Source organism: Ranitomeya imitator, chromosome 6 (assembly GCF_032444005.1).
Source record: "Ranitomeya imitator isolate aRanImi1 chromosome 6, aRanImi1.pri, whole genome shotgun sequence".
NCBI lineage: Eukaryota > Metazoa > Chordata > Amphibia > Anura > Dendrobatidae > Ranitomeya > Ranitomeya imitator.
The window spans coordinates 118,566,241-118,591,640 of record NC_091287.1 but is presented as its reverse complement, the minus strand read 5'-3'; the positions used below and the strand labels follow the sequence as shown (position 1 = coordinate 118,591,640).

Genomic DNA, 25,400 nt, shown 5'->3' with positions numbered 1-25,400 from the left:
CATTCAGTTGTTTAATTTTGTAGAAAAAAAGCAGATCACAGACACGTCACAAAACTAAAGTCATTTCAAATGGCAACTTTCTGGCTTTAAGAAACACTAAAAGAAATCAAGAACAAAAAATGTGGTAGTCAGTAATCGTTACTTTTTTAGAACAAACAGAGGAGAAAAATTATGGAATCACTCAATTCTGAGGAATGTCTTAGCAGCATTTTAATGTGAACTAATAAAGTTTCTACATTTGATTCCTGGAGCTGGATCCACATCTTTCTCTACAAACTGCTCCAGGTCCCTGATATTTGAAGGGTGCCTTCTCCAAACTGCCATTTTTAGATCTCTCCACAGGTGTTCTATGGGATTCAGGTCTGGACTCATTGCTGGCCACCTTAGAAGTCTCCAGTGCTTTCTCTCAAACCATTTTCTAGTGCTTTTTGAAGTGTGTTTTGGGTCATTGTCCTGCTGGAAGACCCATGACCTCTGAGGGAGACCCAGCTTTCTCACACTGGGCCCTACATTATGCTGCAAAATTTGTTGGTAGTCTTCAGACTTCATAATGCCATGCACACGGTCAAGCAGTCCAGTGCCAGAGGCAGCAAAGCAACCCCAAAACATCAGGGAACCTCTGCCATGTTTGACTGTAGGGACCGTGTTCTTTTCTTTGAATGCCTCTTTTTTTCTCCTGTAAACTCTATGTTGATGCCTTTGCCCAAAAAAGCTCTACTTTTGTCTCATTTGGCCAGAGAACATTCTTCCAAAACGTTTTAGGCTTTTTCAGGTAAGTTTTGGCAAACTCCAGCCTGGCTTTTTTATGTCTCGGGGTAAGTAGTGGGGTCTTCCTGGATCTCCTACCATACAGTCCCTTTTCATTCAGACGCCGATGGATAGTACGGGTTGACACTGTTGTACCCTCAGACTGCTGGGCAGCTTGAACTTGTTTGGATGTTAGTCGAGGTTCTTTATCCAACATCCGCACAATCTTGCGTTGAAATCTCTTGTCAATGACCGCTAAGTCATCTGGGTAATTTAGCAATGCATCCTGGGAACGGAAGATGTCGGCAGCCGCGCACTTATCGCCTGCGCCAGATCCGAAGGTGAGTATGTTACAACTACAAGGGGCCCTCGGATCCGAAGGTGAGTATATGTTTATTTTTTAACCTGTGACATACGTGGCTAGGCAATATACTACGTGGCTCTGTGCCGTATAGTACGTCGCTGTGGAATATACTACGTGGCTGGGCAATATACTACGTGACTGGGCAATATACTACGTGGACATGCATATTCTAGAATACCCGATGCGTTAGAATCGGGCCACCATCTAGTACACTATGAATAGCAAGAAGGAAAACAAGAAGCAGTGAGTACACAATGGTTAAGATCACCCACATGTGATATGATACGGACAAAAACACAATGAATACATTAATGAAAAACACAAAACAGAACAACATGTATGTTTAAAAACAATTAAAAAAGCCACAATATGGCCATGCAAAAAAAAAAAAAAAACACTAAAGGTCTGTATAGGGACCAAGAACAGCTCCTCCAATGTGCTAGCTGCAGGTTACATGTACATACGTTCTATGTACACATGGTAAGCATTATGTTATATGACAAAAAATGTATAAGAGCGATACAAATGCCAACTGGTGACCTTAATCCATTATATATATATATATGAAGCAAGTATGGAACTGACAAAAAATGCTCAAAAAAGAAAATATTTAATGATCAAATCCAAAAAATTAGAGCCTACTAATCCCTATCTAAACCTGCCTATATTAATATGAGGCTTTCTTTGCCTTTAAACTGGATTTTCTTTTAACCTTCAGTAAGGTTATTCCGAATTCCCTCTGCATGTCTGTAGCTGGTTTCTGAATTGGTAAGTATTTTCTTTATATTTATTATACTTAATGATTTTTACTAAACCAAGTCTTATGCAGTTCAAGCTAAGCCGGTTTAGTTAGGGATTAGTAGGCTCAATCTCTTTATTTGATGTTTAAATAATTTTTTTGCTTTTTTTAATTGTTTTTAAACATATATGATGTTCTGATTTGTGTTTTTCATTAATAAGTGTATTGTGTTTTTGTGCAAATCATATGTGGGTGATCTTGACCACTGTACACACGGCTTCTCTTGTTTTCCTTTATTTAGGGCATGTTCACACAGTTTGAGGTCAAGGATCGTAAAGACGATCTGCGCCAAAATTCACATAATTTGATGTGATTTTTGTTGTGGGTTTTTGAACAGATCCATGTTAAAACCTTACTTAAAAATCTAAGTGTGAACATACTAGTAAAATGCCAGGCAGTGATGAGCGAGCGTGCTCAGATAAGGCAATATCGAGCGTGTGTGTGAACTTTTGAGTATTTTCAGCATGCTCGAGTCCTTGCTGCTGCATGTGCACTCATTGAGGGAATGCTGGGAGATTTCAGCTCTGAAGCATGCTGAAACCGGTTTTTACGTACCGGTAATAGGATTTTACGGAGCCACGACAGCACCCCTACGAGAGAGGGGATCCGCCCACCTTCCGGACAGGAACCTACAGAATTTAAAGGGGCGGTCCCCCTCACCACTCCAGTTTGTGTTTCAGAGTATAAGGGACACCGCCATTGGGTTAGTACATAAACATATATACTTAAACATTACTAAATACCATCACCTTCTAAAGAGTGATTTTTTAACAAGCACACTTTCCCCAAAGGGTGCAGAAACCAGTGAATAACTACGGGGGGGGGGGGGGCGGGGGAATGTGCGGGTGCTGTCGTGGCTCCGTAAAATCCTATTACCGGTACGTAAAAACCGGTTTTCCTATCGCCACGACAGCACCCCTACGAGAGATTTTCAAAGATCCATCACCTGGGAGGGACTACAGCACTAAGTACTGTACGGCCAAAAACTAAATTGGCCTCTGAAGATAAATCAAGGCGATAATGTCTATAAAAGGTGGAAGGAGATGACCACGTTGCCGCCTTATATATTACGTCTATGGAGACGTCCGCTCTTTCCGCCCAGGATGAGGCCATGGCTCGAGTGGAGGGGGCCCTGATGCCATCTGGTGGTGTCTGGCGTTTAGCAGTATAAGCAAGTAATATGGCATCTCTTATCCATCTGGCGATAGACGCTTTAGTTACACTCGCCCCTTTCCTTGGATTCTGAAAGGAAACAAACAGAGCCCTACTCTGCCTCCATGGTTCTGTTCTATGTAGGTACTCTAATAGAGTTCTTCTAACATCTAACATGTGATATTTCTGCTCGTCAGCTGAATTCGGACTGTCACAGAAAGATGGTAAAATTATTTCCTGACTTCTATGAAATTTGGAAGCTACTTTTGGTAGGTATGCTGGATCAGGTTTTAACACTACCCTATCCTGAAAGACCATTAAATAAGGAGGGTCTATCGACAAAGCCTGTAAGTCACTCACTCTCCTAGCAGAGGTCAGGGCTACTAGGAAGGCTGTTTTTAAGGTTAAATTTTTAATGGAGACAGAATCTATTGGCTCAAAGGGGGCTTCTGTTAAGGCGTCTAAAACCAAATTTAGATCCCATGGTGGTAATCTAGGAATATACACTGGGTTACTACGTTCAGTGGCCCTGATAAATCGGGAAACCCATCTATTTCCCGCCACATCGCTGTTATATAACGCTCCCAAAGCTGATACTTGGACTCTAAGGGTATTTACCGCCAAGCCCAATTCTCGGCCTTTCTGTAAAAACTCCAGAATAGCCGGAATTGGAACCTTGCCAGAAAAGGGATTTTGGTAGAAGGCAAGGAACTTTTTCCAAGTTTTAGCATAGATCTTAGTGGTGACTTCTTTCCGACTAATTAAAAGGGTAGATATGAGAGCCTCTGAAAACCCTCTTCTCCTCAATAACTCCCTCTCAAATTCCACGCTGTCAGATGCAGGGATTCCACATTGGGGTAACTGAATGGACCCTGAGAAAGAAGCTCCGGGCTGGTCGGCAGTACCCAGGGGTCGGACACAGACATTGCCCTGAGTAACGAGAACCATGCCCTCCTGGGCCAAAAGGGGGCAATCAGGATCACTCTCGCCCTGTCCTCCCTGATCTTCCTGAGGACTATCGGGATCAGACACATTGGAGGGAACGCGTAAGCCAGAGGAAAATTCCAGTGTATTTGAAGGGAGTCTATTATACAGGGCTTGTCCGCCACCCGAAGAGAAGCGAACTTCCTGGTCTGCCTGTTCTCTCTCATTGCGAATAGATCGATTACTGGCAATCCCCACAGGTCCACTATTTGTCTGAACACCCGTCGATCTAGAACCCATTCTCCCTGACGTAGAGAATGACGGCTGAGGTAATCTGCCTCTGTGTTGAGCTCTCCCCGAATATGCACAGCTGATAGAGAGCGAAAGTGGGCTTCGGCTATTTCTAGTATGTCTGTGGCGGTGTTCATTAGGGATCTTGACCTTGTACCCCCTTGATGGTTGAGATACGCCACTACTGTTGTGTTGTCTGTCTGGATTCTTACATGTGAATCCTGCAGAGATGGAAGCAACCTGAGTAAGGCTTTCTTTACTGCCGTGAGCTCCTTCCAGTTTGAGGACTCTTGAGCCTCTAAGAGAGACCATTGCCCTTGAGTCCAGACATCTATGTGAGCTCCCCAACCTATAGGACTGGCATCGGTTGTGACCGTGTTGTCTGGTACTATACTCCAGCGTACTCCTTTTCCTAAATGTCTTCTGTTCAACCACCATCTCAGACTGTGTAGAGTGGCGTTGGACAGCCTGAGTCTTCCGCCTAATTGCCCTTGAAGACTCCTTTCTGTATCCAAGACTTGGGCCTGCAACACTCAAATGTGGAATTGAGCCCACTGGACGGCTGGTAAGCAGGACGTTAGGGATCCCAGAAGGGACATAGCGTCTCTTAAAGTCAGATCTGGCTTCTTTGTTACCGTACTGACTTTGTGCACAATCCTCTGCTTTTTCTCTTCCGGAAGGAAACACTGTTGCACTTCCGAATCCAGCAGAATACCTAGGAAAGTCTGAGTCGTTGATGGTTCGAGTCTTGACTTTTCCATATTGACTATCCAACCCAAGTCCTGTAAGGAAGATATTACATGATTTAGGCGAGTACTACACTGGCAAAAAGAATTTCCCACTACCAGGAAGTCATCCAAGTAGGGTATAATTAACGTATCCTGTTCTCTGACATAGGCCATTACTTCCGCCATGACTTTAGTAAACACCCTCGGTGCCATAGATAGACCAAAGGGCATTGCAGCAAACTGAAAGTGTCTGACCTGGTCGTTTAAGCGCACTGCCATTCTGAGGAATTGTTGATGATCCTGGTGAATGGGCAGATGGTAATACGCATCTTATAGGCTGAACTGGATGGACAAATGTCTTTTTTCGGCCTTACTAACTATGTTACTATCTTTTAAATCCAGGACTGTCATATAACATCTGGGAAAGAGAAGATTAGTTGCCGTTTTAATAGATTCCATCTTAAAGGCATGATAGATGTTTGTTTAATCTCCGTAAGTTTATGATGGTTCTAAAGGATCCATCTGGCTTGGAGATTAAAAATAAAGGGGAATAGAACCCTTTCCCCTGTTGATGTTTTGGAACCTCCACTATGACTTTCTTCCGTCTTAGCATTTGGACCTCTTTTCCAAGGGCCTTTTGTTGGTCTAAGGAATCAGGGGCAGTTAAGATATAAAATTCAGAAGGTCTTTCCCGGAACTCTAATTTTAACCCTGAATTGATTATACCTAGAACCCTATTGCTCGAAGTTATTTTGGCCCATTGAGTATGGAAGTATTTTAACCTGCCCCCTACTGGAAGATCTCTATTAACGATAGTTTCTTCTTCTTCTTGAGGAAGATGACGAAGCGTTAAAGTCCGAACCTTTCTTTTTTGGGTCTGATGGTTCCCAGTCTCGGTTCTGGTAAGGTCTTCGGTATTGGAAGCGTCTCCTGAAGGTATTCCTAAAGGTAGGATTGAAAGCTTTAGGAAAACATTTCTTCCTATCCTCAGCCTTAGCTAGGATATCATCCAACACCGGGCCAAACAGGTACTCACCCCTACACGGTATTGTACACAGTTTAGCTTTCGCCTGGGCATCCCCTTTCCAGGTCTTAAGCCATAAGGCACGGCGAGCAGCATTTGAGAGACCTGCTGATCTTGCCGCCAATTTTAATGAATCCACTGATGCGTCCGCTAAATACGCCACCCCTTCACGTATTTGCGAAAGGGAATTCAGCATCTTGTCTCTGGGCACCTTGGACTTCAGCTGTTCTTCCAGTTGGGATATCCACACCATGACGGATCTAGCTGTACATGTGCTAGAGATAGCAGGTTTGAACGCCCCGGCAGTTGACTCCCATGTTTTTCTCAAAAACATGTCCGCCTTCCTATCTGACGGGTCTTTCAAAAGGCCCACGTCCTCCAGCGGCAAAGTACCGGCTTTAGATGTTGACGCCACCGCTGCATCCACTTTCGGGACTTTCATCCACTCCGCCAGCTCATTGTCATCAAAGGGATACCTTCTTTTGGCTGATGACGGAAGGAAACCCTTATCCTGCTTATCCCATTCTCTCTTTATAAGAGTCTTGACCGTATCCACCACCGGAAAAGCCTTACGACTCCTCTGGCACAAGCCCGCAAACATTATGTCCTGTGCGGACCTTGGTTCTTTGCTCTCTGCAACACCCATGGTAGCTCGGACTCCTTTAACTAACATGTCCATGTTGTCTACCGAGAAACAAGGCCTTCCCTCTTCATCTGAGGAGGATGGGGATGAAGATCTGGAACATTCCCCTTCTTGCAGGGACAGACTAGATCCTGGCGATATGTCCCTGCCCGACCTTTCCTGGCGGCTGCCTCTAAGGGAATAGCTTATTTCCTCCCTGATGACCGCTCTAAGGTCTGATGACCAAAGGGGAGCTTCCTCTTCTAAGGTCTGAGATATGCAAGCCTGACACAGCCTTTTGGTGTAACTGTCAGGCATTGGAGTCATGCATAGAGCACATTGCTTGTGCTTAGACTTAGTGGTCTTTTTCCCCTAAAACAAAGCACAAATAACAGAGCATATCAGCACCAGGTGTCTGATTTAACACTCACCATAAGGCTGACTCCGTGAATACCGGTTCTGGAGGAGTAGGATCCAAATGTGACGCTGAGGCGCTTGCACGCTGCTGCCCCCGTACCACGCTGCTGCTGCTTCTCCCTGAGCGACTACCATTCTTACTGCGCTGTTCCGTTCCCTCTCCATGAGGGTGCTCGGCGTCCCCTACTGAGGACATGGTTGCGCGCCTCCTACCATCAGCGTCGCTCTTTTACAGCGCTGCAGCGCTCCTCCACCGGCTTACCCCGGAAGCGTATCAACTACTTCCGGGTTCACCAGCGCCGGTGTGGACGCTGCACACCGCGCTTCACCGCGGACCAGGACGGCACTGCCCGACTCCTGGGAAGCGCTCCTCACGGCCAGACGAGGGGGGGTCTGCACGCAGGACACCCCCGACGCTGCTTCCGAGCCCCCGATTCCGCCGTTCCTAACAGACACCGCGCGGAGGCATGGAGGCCCGGGTAAGACTGCTGCTGCAGGCTCCCGCCGTCCGGACAGGAACCCAAACTGGAGTGGTGAGGGGGACCGCCCCTTTAAATTCTGTAGGTTCCTGTCCGGAAGGTGGGCGGATCCCCTCTCTCGTAGGGGTGCTGTCGTGGCGATAGGAAAATGTCAATGAAGCTTTGCACTGTGGTACAAAAAATGAATAACTAAGCATTTAAAGGGAACCTGTCACCCCCCCTCAGGCATTTGTAACTAAAAGCCACCTTGTGCAGCACAAATGCTGCATTCTGACAAGGTGGCTCTTTTAGTTATGCTCTCTGCACACGCTGAAATAAACGTTTATAAAATGTGCCCCCTCATACCGTGAAATGTTCCTGGAGGCGGGACTTTCCCTCCTAATCAGACGCAGCACAGCCGTCACTCCGGGCCTGTGCTCGCCACCTCTTGCAGCATTATTGTCCCCGGCGCCTGCGCATTAAGTTTTTTTTTTTTCCGGGTGTGCAGTTGCGCTGCCCTTCTTACTTGCAGTGCAGGCGTCGGGGACGATAATGCAGCAAGAGGAGACGGTGCCGGGCGCGCACAGGTCCGGAGTGACGGCTGTACTGCGTCTGATCAGGATGCCTCAATTTTTTCATTTTCACATGGGCAACAGGATAAAATGGATCCTAAAATTTGTTGGGCAATTTCTCCTCAGTACACAGATACCTCATATGTGGTCATAAACCACTGTTTGGGCGCACGGCAAGGCTCAGAAGGGAAGGAGCGCCATTTGACTTTTTCAACGGAAAATTAGCTCTAGTTGTTAGCGGACACCATGTCGCATATGGAGAGCCCATGTGTACCTAAATATTGGAGCTCTCCCACAAGTGACGCCATTTTGGAAACTACACCCCTCAAGAAACTTGTCTAGATGTGTGGTGAGAACTTTGAACCCCCAGGTGTTTCACTAAAGTTTATAGCGCCCGGGCGTGAAAATAAAAAAAATGTCATCACATTGGAGAGCGACAGCAGCCATATTTCACTCCGCCGCTCCACATCTGATTGGAGGGATAGTGTCACATGGACGCTAGCTCCAATCAGATCTGGGGGGTGGTGACAAAGAGGTCACCAGAGCGATTGTAGCCATGGGAGGGCGAAGCCACAACACCCTCCCCCCCCCCCCGGGCTCAAGTACAAGTCCCCCTCTACCTGAAGGAACGCGAACCCGCCATGACAAATACGCTGCGTCACAGGTCAGATTGCCACCGACTTTCATGGCACATACACTGCGTCACATGTTGGGAAGGGGTTAGGCAAATTTCACAGGAAGGACATTTTCTGTGGGGGAGAACAGTTCCATGACAAATTACTATTCTCCTCCTCCCTGGGGCTTCCAGGTCTCAGTTATCACACAGGTCATCACAAGAGGACAGACTGTACAGAGACAGGCAAACGAGCCATGGATGAGCAGTAAATCTGCTATGCACAGTTTAGAGATCCCAATAGAGTCTCCTTAATTTTGTCAATCTTGAAATAAATGTACTTAAAATAATAAGCTATCCTGCCTAATAAAATGATGACAAAGAGAAGGAAACACTGGAAGAATTGACTTGTTCCTCCCAACCACCACTTACTATAACGCTCACTTATTATGTAGCGAGCTATTCTTCCCATTTGCATTGCACACGTGAACTTCTGATGCTTCTAATGCACCAAGTGTCTGCAATTTCGGCTTACATGTTGATCTGGCATTACATGTTGATCTGGCATTTTTATCTTACGGTTTGAATGTTTTTAAGATGGATCAGATCTTTGGAGTTAGAAGGTAACGGGAACTTTGCAGACCACATTGTTCAACGGGGAAATATACATGCAGGTGATAATATTCTAATGACTGACAAAGCCTGCGGATACCTCAATAAGTCTCTACTGGGCCTCTCTGTTCTCTCTCCAAAGGCAGAACCTGGTAATTTTACAAGGCAACCAGCCTATAATTGTAATGACTGCAGGCACTCCTACCCAGGTAGTAATCAAAATGCCTCCTGCATCGCAAGTCAAATCTGAATCGCTCCGACAGAACAAAAGACAAATGCATTAAAGTCAAGCTATGGATAGTTTTTCTAAAGCTAGATCTAGCAAATTGGGCAATACAATAAAACAAGGTATTCACAGATACGAGACAAGCTGTAACTAGACTCTTATTCTAATACTGCGGCAACAAATGCAGAGTCTAGGATTTTTCCTGAAATAAAAACCACCTAAATAGAAAAATATATATATACCGTATATACTCGAGTATAAGCCGACCCGAGTATAAGCCGACCCCCCTAATTTTGCCACAAAAAAACTGGGAAAAAACTTATTGACTCGAGTATAAGCCTGAGGTGGGAAATGCAGCAGCTACCGGTGAATTTCAAAAATAAAAATAGATGCTCCATACCGTTCATTATTGCCCCATAAGATGCTCCATATAAAGCTGTGCCACATATAATGCTCTGCACCATTCATTATGGCCCCATAGATGCTCCATATAAAGCTGTGCCACATATAATGCTCTGCACCATTCATTATGGCCCCATAGATGCTCCATATAAAGCTGTGCCATATAGAATGCTCTGCACCATTCATTATGGCCCCATAGATGCTCCATATAAAGCTGTGCCACATATAATGCTCTGCACCGTTCATTATGGCCCCATTGATGCTCCATATAAAGCTGTGCCACATATAATGCTCTGCACCGTTCATTATGGCCCCATAGATGCTCCATATAAAGCTGTGCCATATAGAATGCTCTGCACCATTCATTGTGGCCCCATAGATGCTCCATATAAAGCTGTGCCACATATAATGCTCTGCACCGTTCATTATGGCCCCATTGATGCTCCATATAAAGCTGTGCCACATATAATGCTCTGCACCGTTCATTATGGCCCCATTGATGCTCCATATAAAGCTGTGCCACATATAATGCTCTGCACCATTCATTATGGCCCCATAGATGCTCCATATAAAGCTGTGCCATATAGAATGCTCTGCACCATTCATTGTGGCCCCATAGATGCTCCATATAAAGCTGTGCCACATATAATGCTCTGCACCGTTCATTATGGCCCCATTGATGCTCCATATAAAGCTGTGCCACATATAATGCTCTGCACCGTTCATTATGGCCCCATAGATGCTCCATATAAAGCTGTGCCATATAGAATGCTCTGCACCATTCATTGTGGCCCCATAGATGCTCCATATAAAGCTGTGCCACATATAATGCTCTGCACCGTTCATTATGGCCCCATAGATGCTCCATATAAAGCTGTGCCACATATAATGCTCTGCACCGTTCATTATGGCCCCATTGATGCTCCATATAAAGCTGTGCCACATATAATGCTCTGCACCATTCATTATGGCCCCATAGATGCTCCATATAAAGCTGTGCCATATAGAATGCTCTGCACCATTCATTGTGGCCCCATAGATGCTCCATATAAAGCTGTGCCACATATAATGCTCTGCACCGTTCATTATGGCCCCATTGATGCTCCATATAAAGCTGTGCCACATATAATGCTCTGCACCGTTCATTATGGCCCCATTGATGCTCCATATAAAGCTGTGCCACATATAATGCTCTGCACCGTTCATTATGGCCCCATAGATGCTCCATATAAAGCTGTGCCACATATAATGCTCTGCACCGTTCATTATGGCCCCATAGATGCTCCATATAAAGCTGTGCCACATATAATGCTCTGCACCGTTCATTATGGCCCCATAGATGCTCCATATAAAGCTGTGCCACATATAATGCTCTGCACCGTTCATTATGGCCCCATTGATGCTCCATATAAAGCTGTGCCACATATAATGCTCTGCACCGTTCATTATGGCCCCATAGATGCTCCACATAAAGCTGTGCCACATATAATGCTGCTGCAATAAAAAAAAAAAAAAAAAAAAAAAAAAAAAAATCACATACTCGCCTCTTTGCCCAGGACGCCGGCGCTTTCAATATTTACCTGCTCCTCATGCGGCTCAGTCTCCAGCACTGATGCTCAGCAGAGGGCGCGCACTGACTAAGTCACCGCGCCCTCTAACCTGAGCTTCACTGCCAGAGGACGCTGGAGACGGAGCCGCACCGGAGCGAGGAACAGGTAAATATCGCGCAGCGCTCCCCTCCCCGTATACTTACCTGCTCCTGGTGCGGTCCCTGCAGTCCCTGCTTCTTCCACCGCATCTTCTTCCTGTATTGAGCGGTCACAGTTACCGCTCATTGCAGTCATGAATATGCGGCTCCACCTCTATGGGAGGTGAAGCCGCATATTCATGACTGTAATGAGCGGTACCATGTGACCGCTCAGTACAGGAAGAAGCTGCAGCGCTGGAAGAAGCAGGGACTGCAGGGACCGCGCCTGGAGCAGGTAAGTATAACTAGACAGCCCCCGCTCCCCCTCCCGACCCCCGGGTATGACTCTAGTATAAGCCGAGAGGGGGACTTTCAGCCCAAAAAAATGGGCTGAAAATCTCGGCTTATACTCGAGTATATACGGTATCTTGTTCAATCCTTTCCTGCACAGCTCATTCAGATTATAGAGGTTCTCCCTGCTGGGAAGGCCACAAATAGGATGACTGTATTCAATACCCATTTACATACAGCTCTGGCAAAAATTATGAGACCACCACATCAAAACCCTGTCATGGGCAGCCCAAACTCCAGACCTGAACTCCATTGAAAACCTCTTGAATGTAATCAAGAGGATGATGGATAGTCACAGGTCATCAAACAAGAAGAACTGCTTACATTTGTGCACCAGAAGCAGTGTGAAAGACTGGTGGAAAGCATGCCAAGACGCATGAAAGCGGTGATTAAAAATCATGGTTATTCCACAAAATATTGATTTATAAACTATTCCGGAGTTAAAACATTAGTATTGTTGTTTCTAAATGATTATGAACTTGTTTTCTTTGCATTATTTGAGGTCTGAAAGCACTGGATTTTTTTTAAAATTTTGACCATTTTTCTTTGTATTTTTTTTCTGACAAAGTATTGTTTGGAAATTCGGAGACATGTTGTCAGAAGTTTATAAAATAAAAGAACAATTCACATTTTACTCAAAGAGATGCATATAAAGGGAAAAAAAAAATCAGACAAACTGGACATTTTGCAGCGGTCTCTTTATTTTTGCCAGAGCTGTAGATGGGCCCCCACTATCAATAGGCTAAATATGCCCTAAAGATTTGAAATAGAGGAGAATGGAAAAGAAACTACGGTAGTTGAAAGTGTTTTCCAACAAGCAGAGGCAAAGCTGGTGGGCCACCACATTTTGTTTCCAACCAATCAGTGACCTCAAAGGTCGCATGACGACTATTTATTTTACTACCTTATTTAACACTATTCAATTCCACAGCGCTTTACAGTCCCCATTGGGCTCCAATCATTGAGCGCTGATGGCAGTGGTACGGCATATGACCTCTACAAGAAGCCAGCACAAGGAAGACCAACAAGAGGCAGAAACAAGACTGGAAATGTACATAAAAAAAACAAACCTCAAAATAAACCTATACTTGCCCTTTTAACTATTGCAAATTAAGCCGCTCACTAATTGATATTGATCACCTACACTAAAAGATGTGATATCAATATTAATGTCACCAGAAAACCCCTTAGGGTATGTTCCCATGGTCAATAAATGCTGCAGGTTGGATGATGCGTACATCCACAGCCTCTAGATGTTACAGCATAGTGGATGGGATTTCAAGAAATCCTATGCCCACTATGCGTACAACGGCACCCGTGGCTTCTCTGTGGAGACGGACATGCGGCGCATCTTTCCAGACCGCAGCATGTCCATTTATCTTGTGGAGATGCTCAGTCTCCGCAAGATAATGTCCCCGTACAATGCATTGGGAGCGGTAATTCCGCATGGTTCAATGAACAGGCAATAGGCTATTAAACAAGCAGCTTGTACACAGCTGACTAGCCGTTTAAAGCGAACATGTTACCAGGTTTGACCGATAGGAGATAAGAGCAATCTATAATTCTGTATATCTGCCCCCAACCCGACCTGAAAGACAAGAACAATACCTTTTCTCTGCTGTGGGGCTATCGCTGGTCTTGGCACCTCCCTTCCTACAATTCTGTCCTTCACCCCCTGCTTCGTGTGGATGACGCGTTCCTACATCATAAAGCAGTTCCCCCGGCATAGCGCTCCTGTGCAGGCGTATTTTTCTGCCCTGACTAGGGCAGAGAAAAGTATTGCAGTGCACACGATTTCCATGACCTTTGCTGGCACACTGTAGTACTTTGCTTTGATACCACAAAGAAAAAGGTGTACTAGTCCAAAAGTAATGCAAGTATAGTAATGCAAGTACAAACTTTATTAGGATACAAATACAAAAGGTCAGAAGTGACAGTAAAATGCTAAAATCGGCAATGCAGCCATAATTGCACGGTAGGGGAACAGAACGGCACTCATAGTCCAGCAGTCAAAGTCAGACATAATATAATGCTCAATACGGAATGACTACCACTCCTATATATAATATAACCAACCAGTGGGGATAGAAGGAAAACAGCAAGACATTCAGAGCATGAGACTGATAACATACCGTGTAATGATGAATGCTGAATGAAGAGCCCTGACGTCCCCAGCCCTCCCGACGCGCGTTTCGGATAAACCTTCCTCAAGGGATGACGCGTTCCTACGTCATAAAACAGTTCCCCCCCGGCATAGCGCTCCTGTGCAGGCGTATTTTTCTGCCCTGACTAGGGCAGAGTAAAGTATTGCAGTCCACAGGTTTTCCATGACCTTTGCTGGCACACTGCAGTACTTTGCTTTGCCCTTGTCGAGGCAGAGAAGTACGCCTGTGCAGGAGCGCCATGTCCGGGAAACTGTGTGGTTGAAATAGGGACACGTCATCCACACGAAGCAAGGAGGACAGCATGGCAAGAAGAAGGGAGGCAGCACCAGACCAAGACCAGTGACATACATTGAACCAGACTGCACCGCAGGCGAGTATAATGGATCTTTATCTTGGCTTGCAGGTCGGGTTTAGGGCAGATACAGTGAGGCAAATAATTATTTGATCCCTATCCGGTTTTGTAAGTTTGCCCACTGACGAAGACATGAACAGTCTTTAATTTTAAGAGTAGGGTAATTTTAACATTGAGAGACAGAATATCAAAAATAAAATCCAGAAAATCACATTGTATAAATTATATAAATTAATTTGCATTTTGCAGTGAGAAATAAGAATTTGATCCCTTACCAACCATTAAAGAGTTCTGGCTCCTACAGACCAGTTAAGACGCTCCTAATCAACTCGATACCTGCATTAAAGACAGCTGTCTTACATAGTCACCTTTATAAAAGACTGCTGTCCACAGACTCCGTCAGACTCTAATCTTTACAACACGGGCAAGATCATAGACATGCACAAAGCTGGAATGGGCTAGAAAACCATACGTAAGATGCTGGGTGAGGAGACAACTGTTGGTGCAATAGTAAAAAAAGAAAATGGAAGATATACAAAGTGACTGTCAATCGAAATCAATCTGGGGCACCACGTAAAATCTCACCTTGTGGGGTATCCTTAATCATGAGGAAGGTGAGAGATCAGTCTTTAACTAAAAAAGTTTACCAATGAACACTTGGATGATTCTGTTAGTGATTGGGAGAAGGTGCTGTGGTCAGTTGAGTCAAAAATTGAGCTCTTTGGCATTAACTCAACTCGCGGTGTTGGGAGGAAGAGAAATGCTGCCTATGACCCAAAGAACACCGTCCCCACTGTCAAGCATGGTGGTGGAAACATTATGTTTTGGGGGTATTTATCTGCTAAGGGTACAGGATTACTTCACTGCATAAATGGGAGAATTTAGCGAGCCATGTACCGTAAAATCCTGAGTGACAAACTCCTTCCCTCTGCCAGGACATTAAAAATGGGTCGTGGCTGGGTCTTCCAGCAAGACAATGACCCAAACCATACAGCCAAGGCAACAAAGGAGTGGCTCAAAAAGAAGCACATTAAGGTCATGAGTGGCCTAGCCAGCCTCCAGACCTTAATCCCATAGGAAACTTATGGGGGAGATGAAGTTCCAAGTTGCCAAGAGAATGCCTCAAAATCTTAATGATTTAGAGATGATCTGCAAAAAGGAGTGGGCCAAAATTCCTCCTGACATGTGCGCAAACCTCATCAACTACAAAAAAAATCTGACTGCTGTGCTTGCCAACAAGGGTTTTGCCACCAAGTATTAAGCCTGGTTTGCCAGAGGGATCAAATACTTCTCTTTCTCACTGCAAAATGCAAATACATTTATATAATTCATACAGTGTGATTTTCTGGAATTTATTTTTTATATTCTTTCAGTATAAAAATTACCCTACCCTTTAAATTATAGACTGTTCATGTCTGTCAGTGGGAAAACTGAAAAAATCACCAAGGGATCAAAAAAAAAGTTTCTTCACTGTATACAGCATTCTATAATTCTGTATATCAGGCCTGAAAAGTGATGGCTGTACCTCACATCGGCCGAACCCGGTGTCAGGTTCTTTGCAAGTGATAATGACGACTGTTCTAAACAAAATCAGAAGCAAAACAAATGGCGCATGGCAGAAAAGCTGTCTGTTCTTGCTGGCCCCGTTTTTCTCTCTCTATTCAGACATTGTCTTTTTTTTTCCTTACAATGTTCATTATGTGATAAAAATTACTTGCCAACATGATTTTTCAGGTCAGTATGATTTTATTCGTTTTTATTCAACTGCTTAAAAAAATTTGTGTGGTGTTGCAGGTGTTTTGAAACCTAAATATTTCTGTGGATATTCCTGTATAAGGGCTTGGTTTTTAGCATAGTAAGCTAAGGTTTATAATAATGCTGTTTTGTGTTATATATGAGGTCTTGAGACCAGGCGTAAGTGGCACAATGAATGGAATGGGGGTACCAGGTATATTTACTAATCCTTCCCATGATAGCGGAACATTTTTAGTAGGTAAGTCGCATTAATTTTTAAGTGACTCAAGGTGTTTTCCTCTTAGATGATACCTGAAGTGGCCATGTCAATGCGATGCTCCTTTGATATCAGAAATATTGGTCACAGGTTATGAATAAAATCACTGTGTGCACAGGGGAGGGCTAGGCTGCAATGCTTGTGTGAACAGACCTCTTAAAGCTGGTATGGCCTGTCTTGTACAGGTGAATTGCGCCTGGAACCCACCTTAAAAAGAGCTAAAAAACAGTTACAAATCGTGAATCTAATGTGCAACAATGTCAAAACAACATGCTGTGCATATGTCTTTTGTCACTTTTTAACTCCATTTGTAGTGATGAGCAAGTGTACTCGTTCAGGTTTTCCCCAGCACGCTCGGTTGGTCTCCAAGTATTTGTTAGTGCTCGGAGACTTAGTTTTCATCACGGCAGCTGAATGATTTACAGCTGCTAGCCAGGCTGAGTACATGTGGGGGTTGCCTGATTGCTAGGGAATCCCCACATGTAATCAAGCTGGCTAATAGCTGTAAATCATTCAGCTGCGGTGATGAAAACTAGATCTCCAAGCAGTCAAATACTCAGAGGTCCCCCGAGCGTGCTCGGGAAAACCAGAGCAACAAGTACACGCGCTCATCACTACTCCTTAGGGCTTCAAAAGTCACGAAGTGGCTAAGAGAAGTGACCAGTTCATTCTTCTGGAGGCTTCCAGAAAGTAGAAAAGATGTCAACAGCAAAACTGCCACAAAAAATGCTTCAAGAAAAAAAAAAAAAAAAAAAAAACAGCTGACATTTTCCTGAGGAGTTTTTGCCTTGGATAACTTTGTAGGGACGTTGGCGCCTAAAGACATTGTGTCCAAATACCAAATATATACTCAGCGAGCATAAACGGAATCCCACCACACAAGGTAAATCATACATGGGTCAGGGATAATCTTTGGAGCTACTTCATTTACAGTTCTGACGCATGCACAATCAAAGCTAAAGAAATTGTTGAACTGTATTTTTCAACAAATGCAGAGGAGGCATGCCCTGCATAAGAAAAGTATAAGAGTATGTGCACACGATGCGGAAAACGCTGCGGGTCCGCAGCAGTTTCCCAGGAGTTTATATTACAATGTAAACCTATGGGAAACAAAAACGCAGTGCACATGCTGCGGAAAAAACGCACGGAAATGCAGCGGTTTACATTCCGCAGCATGTCACTTTTCTGCGGATTCCGCAGCAGTTTTACAGCTGCTTCTATAGAAAACCTCAGTTGTAAAACCGCAGTGAAATCCGCAGAAAAACCGTGGTAAATCCACGATAAATCTGCAGCAAAAACGCCGCGTTTTTGCTCTGCAGATTTATCAAATCCACTGTGGAAAAATCCGCAGTGGACCATTCTACGTGTGCACATAGCCTAAAAGGTGCTAACAAAACCAGGATATGGGGGGGAAGGGAATTGTGAACTGCACACCAACTTCCTAAAAATTATGTAAGGGTATTCTAAGTTATTAAAAATTGCTTTAGTTAACATGAGAATTAGCAAGTTTGCAATTGACTTGATTTTCCTTTCTGATGTCATGCTCCTGCATTGAGAACATTTGTCTGTCATAGTGTAAAGCTGGTTTAAATTGAGCTCAGCCACTAGTGAATGCCCAGTAGTTATTCCAAGAGACAAGTTAATTCCCAATATGCACAGCCACCAATCTCCAGGCCACTGATTTCTATAGAGCATTTGCTCACCTCCCTCCCAGCTTCTGACAATTTGCCGTCATATATCTTGTAAAAATCCACCAGCCCCGCAGCTTTCAGAGCAGGTCTCGTAATCATGGCTCTCAGGGTACACAGCTGTGTGCTCATTAACATGTCCTATCATCTCTATGTGAAAATACAGGGATAGTGTACACTCCAGAACATTCCACTGTGGGCTAATTGTTAGCAGAACCGTATAGCTCTGCTCTAATACTACAGCTCTGCTCACCAGAACCGTCATTTAAGGAGGAGTGCCTGCCCTGCCAGAAACGAGACAGTAAGGAGACTGTAGAGCTCTGAGCTGCTCAAGAGAAACCACTTGAGACGATCCCTTTAAAAGATTTTTTTTTCCAAGCTTGCAGAACTCCTTGGAGCGGTTAACCTCCACTATATGATAAAAGGCCCCAGCCATACGATAATCCCGTTGGCTTCTAAATCTAAAACCACATGATGTCTTGTAACCATTAATTAGCCCATCATTTGGAGCCCTGTCCTAAGTGTTAATACAATAGTCCCTGAATCTTTATTACACGAGTAGTTAATAGAGACCATAAAAATATTAAAACCGTGCTAATCGAGTCAATAAACATTTACACGAGATCGGTAGTTACAGCCAACAATAAACTGCCGGCACCTTCATTAATGATCCAGTACGCGTCACCCAGAGCCTACTAAACAGTGAAGCCTGGGTCATAAATGTAACGGTGCATGAATGATCTGCATACGGAAAGCATGCTCAGAAACTACAGTGTAACAAGCCACATATGCCACAAACATGAGGGGAAATGCCCGATAGCCATGGGCAAACCAGCAGAGAGGGGAAGCAGATTTCAACGGACGAGAAAACAGTAACAATGACTACACAGAATGGCACTGGAAAAACGAGCCGAATCTCTATTCATTCCTTAAAATTGTGATGGGGCATGCTGAAAAGCCAGTGATGTGTGAGGAAAATGCAGATGAATGTTCAGACAATTTATGCAGTTCATAAAGGTAGTTATTGTTTCTTTGCCAGAGCGTGGAGAAAGGCTACAGGGAAGAGGAAAATCCAATTACTTACCCACAAATAATATGTAAACTGCAGTGCAAAAATGGCAATGCCTTCATTGTCAAAGGATCCAGCTACCGATCGGGATATGTAGCCTGGCACTATAGCAATGAAGCAGGCAGCTAGCAGTCCTGCTCCCTGGTTCCACAGTTCTCGAGTGAGCAAAAAGGTGGAAATGGATGTAAGGCCGCTGAAAACGGGTGCTAGGAACACACACACATCTCTTATGTGGACGGTAATGTTCAGCATGTTTAGAACCCAATGGATAAGTCCGGCTGTCACCATCAGCCCAGGGTACACCTGCAGAAGAAAAACAGTGAACGTAAAAATAGGTACATGGATTATTTCCTGATCAACTACATACAGAAATGGTAGCTTTTGTTTTTTTATATAGACATCCTGATTATTAGTTTAAAACCAATAACCACAAAACAAAAATGCTGTACATAAATTCAGATCCCGCAGATATCGGCCTTCTATGAGCCGGAGCCCGGCATCCATGCATTACATTCATGTAATTTTACACTATCTTTGCAAGATAGTCTGCGGGAAAAGTGTAGGATTAAAGACCGCATCCCCAAATGATAGGAACGAATTGCTGTGGATTAAGAGATGGGGTTGCGAAGGAGGAAGGGAGTCCTCAAATATTATATTAGGAGTTTAATTTCAACAGCTTCTTTATACCATAAAACTGAAGACATCTAGGTCAACAAGACCCGCGAGCAGCTGCAGAATTGGTCCTTACAGAGCTCTACAGGAAACAAACAAGTAAAAACGCTCCAACTTATGTTTTATTTATAGGGAAGCTGTCAGATGCCCCTAAACGGCCACCGGGTCTCTACACAATGGCATTTGTGCATTCTAGCTCCTTCATGAGGCTTTGCAATCTTTATATACTTTCAAAATCAAGATTTAGTCTTCCTTCGCACTATGTAAAGGCCCCGTCACACATAGCGACGCTTAAGCGATCCCGACAACGATACGACCTGTCAGGGATCGTTGCTGCGACGCTATGTGGTCGCTGGTGAGATGTCAGACAGTGAGATCTCCCCAACGACGCAGCAGCGATGCGGCGACCTGTACAACGATGCTATTTCATGACGATTCAATGGGACGTCCTGTCAGCGAGGTCGTTGGTAAGGTGTCAAACACAGCGATGTGTGCTACCCAGCGGGACCTCAACGATCAAAAAACGGTCCAGGCCATTCCGACACGACCAGCGATCTCACAGCAGAGGCCTGGTCGCTGCTACGTGTCACACATAGCGAGATCGCTACTGAGGTCGCTGTTGCGTCACAAAACTTGTGACTCAGCAGCGATCTCGCTAGCGATCTCGCTATGTGTGACGGGGGCTTTAGACTTTTCATCCTAATCTTTTAAAGGGGTTTCCATTCAGAAACAGTTGTTCATACACTGGATAAGTTAAAAATTCTAGATCGGTGGAGGTTTAAGAAACAGAATGAATGGGTCCGGTCCCCTATTCCCTTAGCTGCAGGACTGTTAGATAAATTATGAAAGTCGGGGGTTTGGGTATATGTAGAAATCGCAGGGAATCCGCAAATGAACATAAAATGCCATGTTCAGCTGTTTCCAGCCACATTCTTGGGAACGGGTAAAATGGGTCCTCCATTCCAGTCCACAATTGAGCCACCGCTCATCCACCTATTATTCCCAATCCAGAGGATAATGATCGGAAATACATTGGGCTTTATAATTATCCAACTCCCATGCTCCTCGTTCCCGCATGCCATTAATATGTCATGGGCATCTTTTCTCCACATCATAAAGCAAACAGACTAGTCATATTACAAGGAATGGATTGTATGAAACCGGTAGAATAGAGTTAACACAAACATTTTACTGAGAAAGGAGAAGGCCAAATGTACAAACTGGAAGAGAAAGCTTAACGACACCAGAGCCAATTAGGAAAGCTGAAGAGATCTAACCTTGTATCCCATTTATAATTTACACTGTCAGATTACTACATACGACATTTTACTAATCATCCGAAGGTGCCATTTTAAGAACTCAGGTTAAAATGCTAAATATTCTCCTTCCTACAAATGGAATGGGGTTTGTTTTAAATATCCCAATTAAAAACACCGCAGGACTTAGAAATCAGCAAAAAATACAACTTTTTTTTATTAATAAATAATATATTAATATTTTTATTAAAAAATCTGGGGGAGGGGGGCGGAAATAAACATGCAAGTTAATTCAGCAGAAAGGAGAAATATGATGACCTTGTACAAACACTTCTGTTATTGAGAGATTAAATCACCATCTCCGCGGCTGCCCAGGACTGGTGGTAGGACGCGGGAAAGTCATTTAATTTTACCAAGGGTCAGAAGTTTACAGGGGATGACTGCATTTTCATATGTGACCTTTTTGGGGGTTTAGGGTTACCATACACACTGCCCAATAGCCTAGCCCTTGGCCCAAATTAATCAAAACCGCTAGTCTTGATGAGCGGACGGTGATGGAGTGTGAGCCTTTCAATGAATCAGGAACGTGTGATAAGCAGAGTACGCCTCGCAATAAATCTTACTCCAGTCCTTGCTGGAGTAAGATTTGTGTCATAGCAAACACCCCCATCCTAGCTCTGCCCAATTTATTGGAGCTTGGCGAAATGGGCTTGGCTTTTCAAAGTGCCAAGATTTTGCTGTAAAAGCTTTAATGAATCAGGCCCCTTGTGTTTAATTTGGGGACATGTTAGATTTTAACCTGCCAGAACTTGTTTCCTCTAGAGATAATTGGTGTCTAGAGGCAACTTAGCCCACTTCTTCTGTGCATGGACTATGCGAGATGTGCTTATTGTCCTCTCTTCTAGATGACATTTCTTTAATGTGGCACCTAATGATCCAAAGTCTTTCATCATTCAGCACATAACTGCAGTTTAGATTTTTAACATCAGGAAATTTTCTATAATTTGTCATTTTAAATTTAGTTCACATTTCTTGTAGTAAATTAAATTTAATTAAAGAGGTTGTCCCACAGTCAAAACGTATGCGCTATCCTCAGTGTGACTGTAGGAGCTGCCACAGACTTAATATGGTGGCAAACAACAACGGCTGGTTAGAAACGAGAGACATGGGAGCCCAGTTCTTGTTATCACTAAGGGTATCACTATATCTAGAATATAAAAATTACATCTAATCCCCTGGTGAACATGGCAAAATCCCAATGACAAAATTACAATTTGCTTTGTTGATTTCACCTCCCAAAAGAACACAAATGATGCCCGCTGCAGCACCGGGGAGAGTAGGAAGAGGAGCCAGCAGAAGGACTGGGCAGGGAGTTTATTTTTTAAACCCCTTTCCGGCAGATTCGAATTGAATTGAAAAATCTCACAATGTCTTCCTGATTTAAACATACCTGCAAAAAAAAAAAAAAAATTTGACTTTCAGGTTTGCTCAGTGCTACTAACCTCGGATATACTGTGTTATCCTCATCAGGTCATTTATATTGCACGGTAAATGCCATAAAACAATGACAAATACCACGCCTCCTGGGTCTGACAGACAACGACAAGTACAGCACTTAGCTGTGGTTTGATTGTGGAATAACCCATTTTTAAATAACAAAAAAGTTAATGAATCTGTCTAGCAGCTGTGGAATTTTACATTAGCTGACTAGTGCCGATGTCGATCAAAATCCAGCGGTTTTCACTATGTAAGAGTGCAGCAGTACAGAACATTACAGGAGTCAATCAATGCTAAAAATATAACTAATAAAGCATTCCCTCAAACAGAGCACATAGTCAGGACACTTACCGTGCCACCCACTATTCTTCCCAGTGGATACCATGCTCTTTCATCAAACCAATTTAAAAATTCATAAAACCCGTGGGATGCGAGATGATGTGTTGATCTGTAGTTGAACCTGTAAAAAAGCACAGAGGAGTTAAAGCTGTACGACTGAATGAGCCTCTCACATAAAGGACATGCTTGGCATCTGCGGAAAAAGACAACAATCAATGTCATCCTATGGCATGTGCACATACAAAGCAAAGTGGTGGTATTAATTTTATATTCTGCAGAACGGGAAGAATACTCTTATAACTGAGCGTGCAATGACTTACTCGGCACGGGGCGAACACATGGCCCCGTGTGTAATGCTGGATCAGACAACATGAGCCATTTCCCATCTGTTGTAGCCACAGTCAGCCATTCTGAAGCCCACCATCTCCCAGTCACATACCAGCATGGATATGCACCAGCTGCGCTGCGTATCTAAATGTACGTCACCCCTGTACCTCCTCAGTCTAAGCACTACTGCAATACAGCTCCCACCCACTGTAGTAGGCCACAATGTAAGACCCCTCATTTTGCACATATGCAACAGTTGTCGTACATTTCCATTGAAAATAGACAACATTTCTCACATACAAGACAGGCACGTTCAGTCTACGATTTTATGAATGGAGTCTCAACAAATACTGGACTGTAACAATCAGGGCTAGTAGCCCGGAGCCCATTTTGTTGGAGTTGGTTTCATGGAAATGGAGTCGATGGAGGTTTGGCTTACTGACTCCACATCCCTGGCACCAATTCTGAATTATCGCATTGATCAGGCACTCATTTCTTTTATCCCTACAACTATCCCCATCTGTATTAATTACTTTGATGGGACCTTCCTCTAACATCCATGTGCCATAAGCAGGTCTATGTGTAGCGGTTGACGAGATGAGAACCACTTGAAATGCTGTAAAATACCTAGGATTTTATATAGGAGGGTCGTGAATCTGCTTATCACGCTCAAAAGGCAGCGCCAACAGCTCGTCTACCCCCTTTATAAATTCCTACAACACGCTGCAGTGACCACCAGAGACTTCCTTGCCTGTAACATCTGGGGGTGCGCTAGAGAAGAAGTCAAACAGGCCAGATGAAATAAGGCTAAAGTAACTGACTGACAAGTAGAGCAGAGGTTCTTAATGGAGTGGTCACACAAAGCACATCTTAATGAATACATCATGGAATAAAAATAAGATTTACAACAGAATGTGTTAAAAAATAAAAAGTTCCTCTGCTGAGCTATATCTTGTACATGGAGGTGGGGGGGCACATTTATTGTGTTACGGATATTTCTAACCATGCAGATATTTAGCCACATACCACGTCTCCTGGCGAAAGGGGGGGAAGCAAAAAGTAAAGTAGCATATACAGAATGGACAGAAGGGGCTCAAAGCTGCTGTGTCCAGTGAGGTCACACATGTCCCTGGCTATTTTATCACAAGATCAAGTGTTTCTGCTAGGTCTTCAGCCCGCAGAGCTCATCTAAGCAAATCGGTGACATGAGCTCAGCGGCATCTGAAGCTCCTACCTCCCTGACTTGGTTTATGATGAGCCCAGTAGACTGGAAATACAGCAGAAACACTCGCTCCTGTGATAAAACAGGAAGTGAAAGGTCTTACCTTACAGGAAGCAGCAACTACAAGTCATTGCTTTGTGGTCTGTATAATCACTTATTCTTCCTCCTCTGGCCAGGAGCTGTGGTATGATCAGACCATGTTACTGTACGGTCAGACACAGACATTACACAGTACACAACAGGTGTACGTTTATCAGATCTCACCACAGGAACGATTTTTTTTAGCCATCCAACTATAAAACGTAGTTTTGTTCTATGACATATTGCTTAAAATATATAGAGTTTGTATGACAACCCCCTTTAAACTTCAGCCCAGGTTCTGCCCATCAAACGACAAGCTGTCACTAACGCCGCTAAACAGGATGTGAGCGCAGGCCCGAAGACTTCACTGTGATATATAGGAAGAGGTAAAAAAAAAAAAGACGAGGTTTCTAATGGAGAATATAGAAGAAAAAAAAACACAAAAACACCTGCTCAAAACTTCAACTGACATCTGCATCCAGATAAGAAGAACATGACGATGATAAACCCAGAACGATGAGCAACAAATTTCCCAGTATGCATAAACTGATCATGTACGGGTAAAGGGAACATAGACAGCGGCATGTAGTTAGCATGTGCTTCACACGGTTGTATAGACTACCTACCAAATTGAATAAAGTCCACTGATGAGTTAACGAGCTTCCAATGAGTTTAGATTCAGGGTGGACATGGGCGAAGAGGAAACTAGAAAGACGATACTAAATGTGAACA

At 44.0% G+C, this 25,400-nt stretch overlaps 1 protein-coding gene across 1 annotated transcript in view; it reads right to left on the bottom strand.

Annotated features, from left to right (window-relative positions):
• STT3B (STT3 oligosaccharyltransferase complex catalytic subunit B) overlaps nucleotides 1-25,400 on the bottom strand; it is a 178,876-nt gene that overhangs the window by 84,664 nt on the left and 68,812 nt on the right. The window contains exons 2-3 of the mRNA XM_069730024.1: nucleotides 23,051-23,159; nucleotides 19,290-19,577 (exon numbers count right to left, since the gene is read on the bottom strand). Of these exons, the coding sequence (XP_069586125.1) occupies nucleotides 19,290-19,577; nucleotides 23,051-23,159 (397 nt within the window). The remainder of the gene's footprint in view (nucleotides 1-19,289; nucleotides 19,578-23,050; nucleotides 23,160-25,400) is intronic.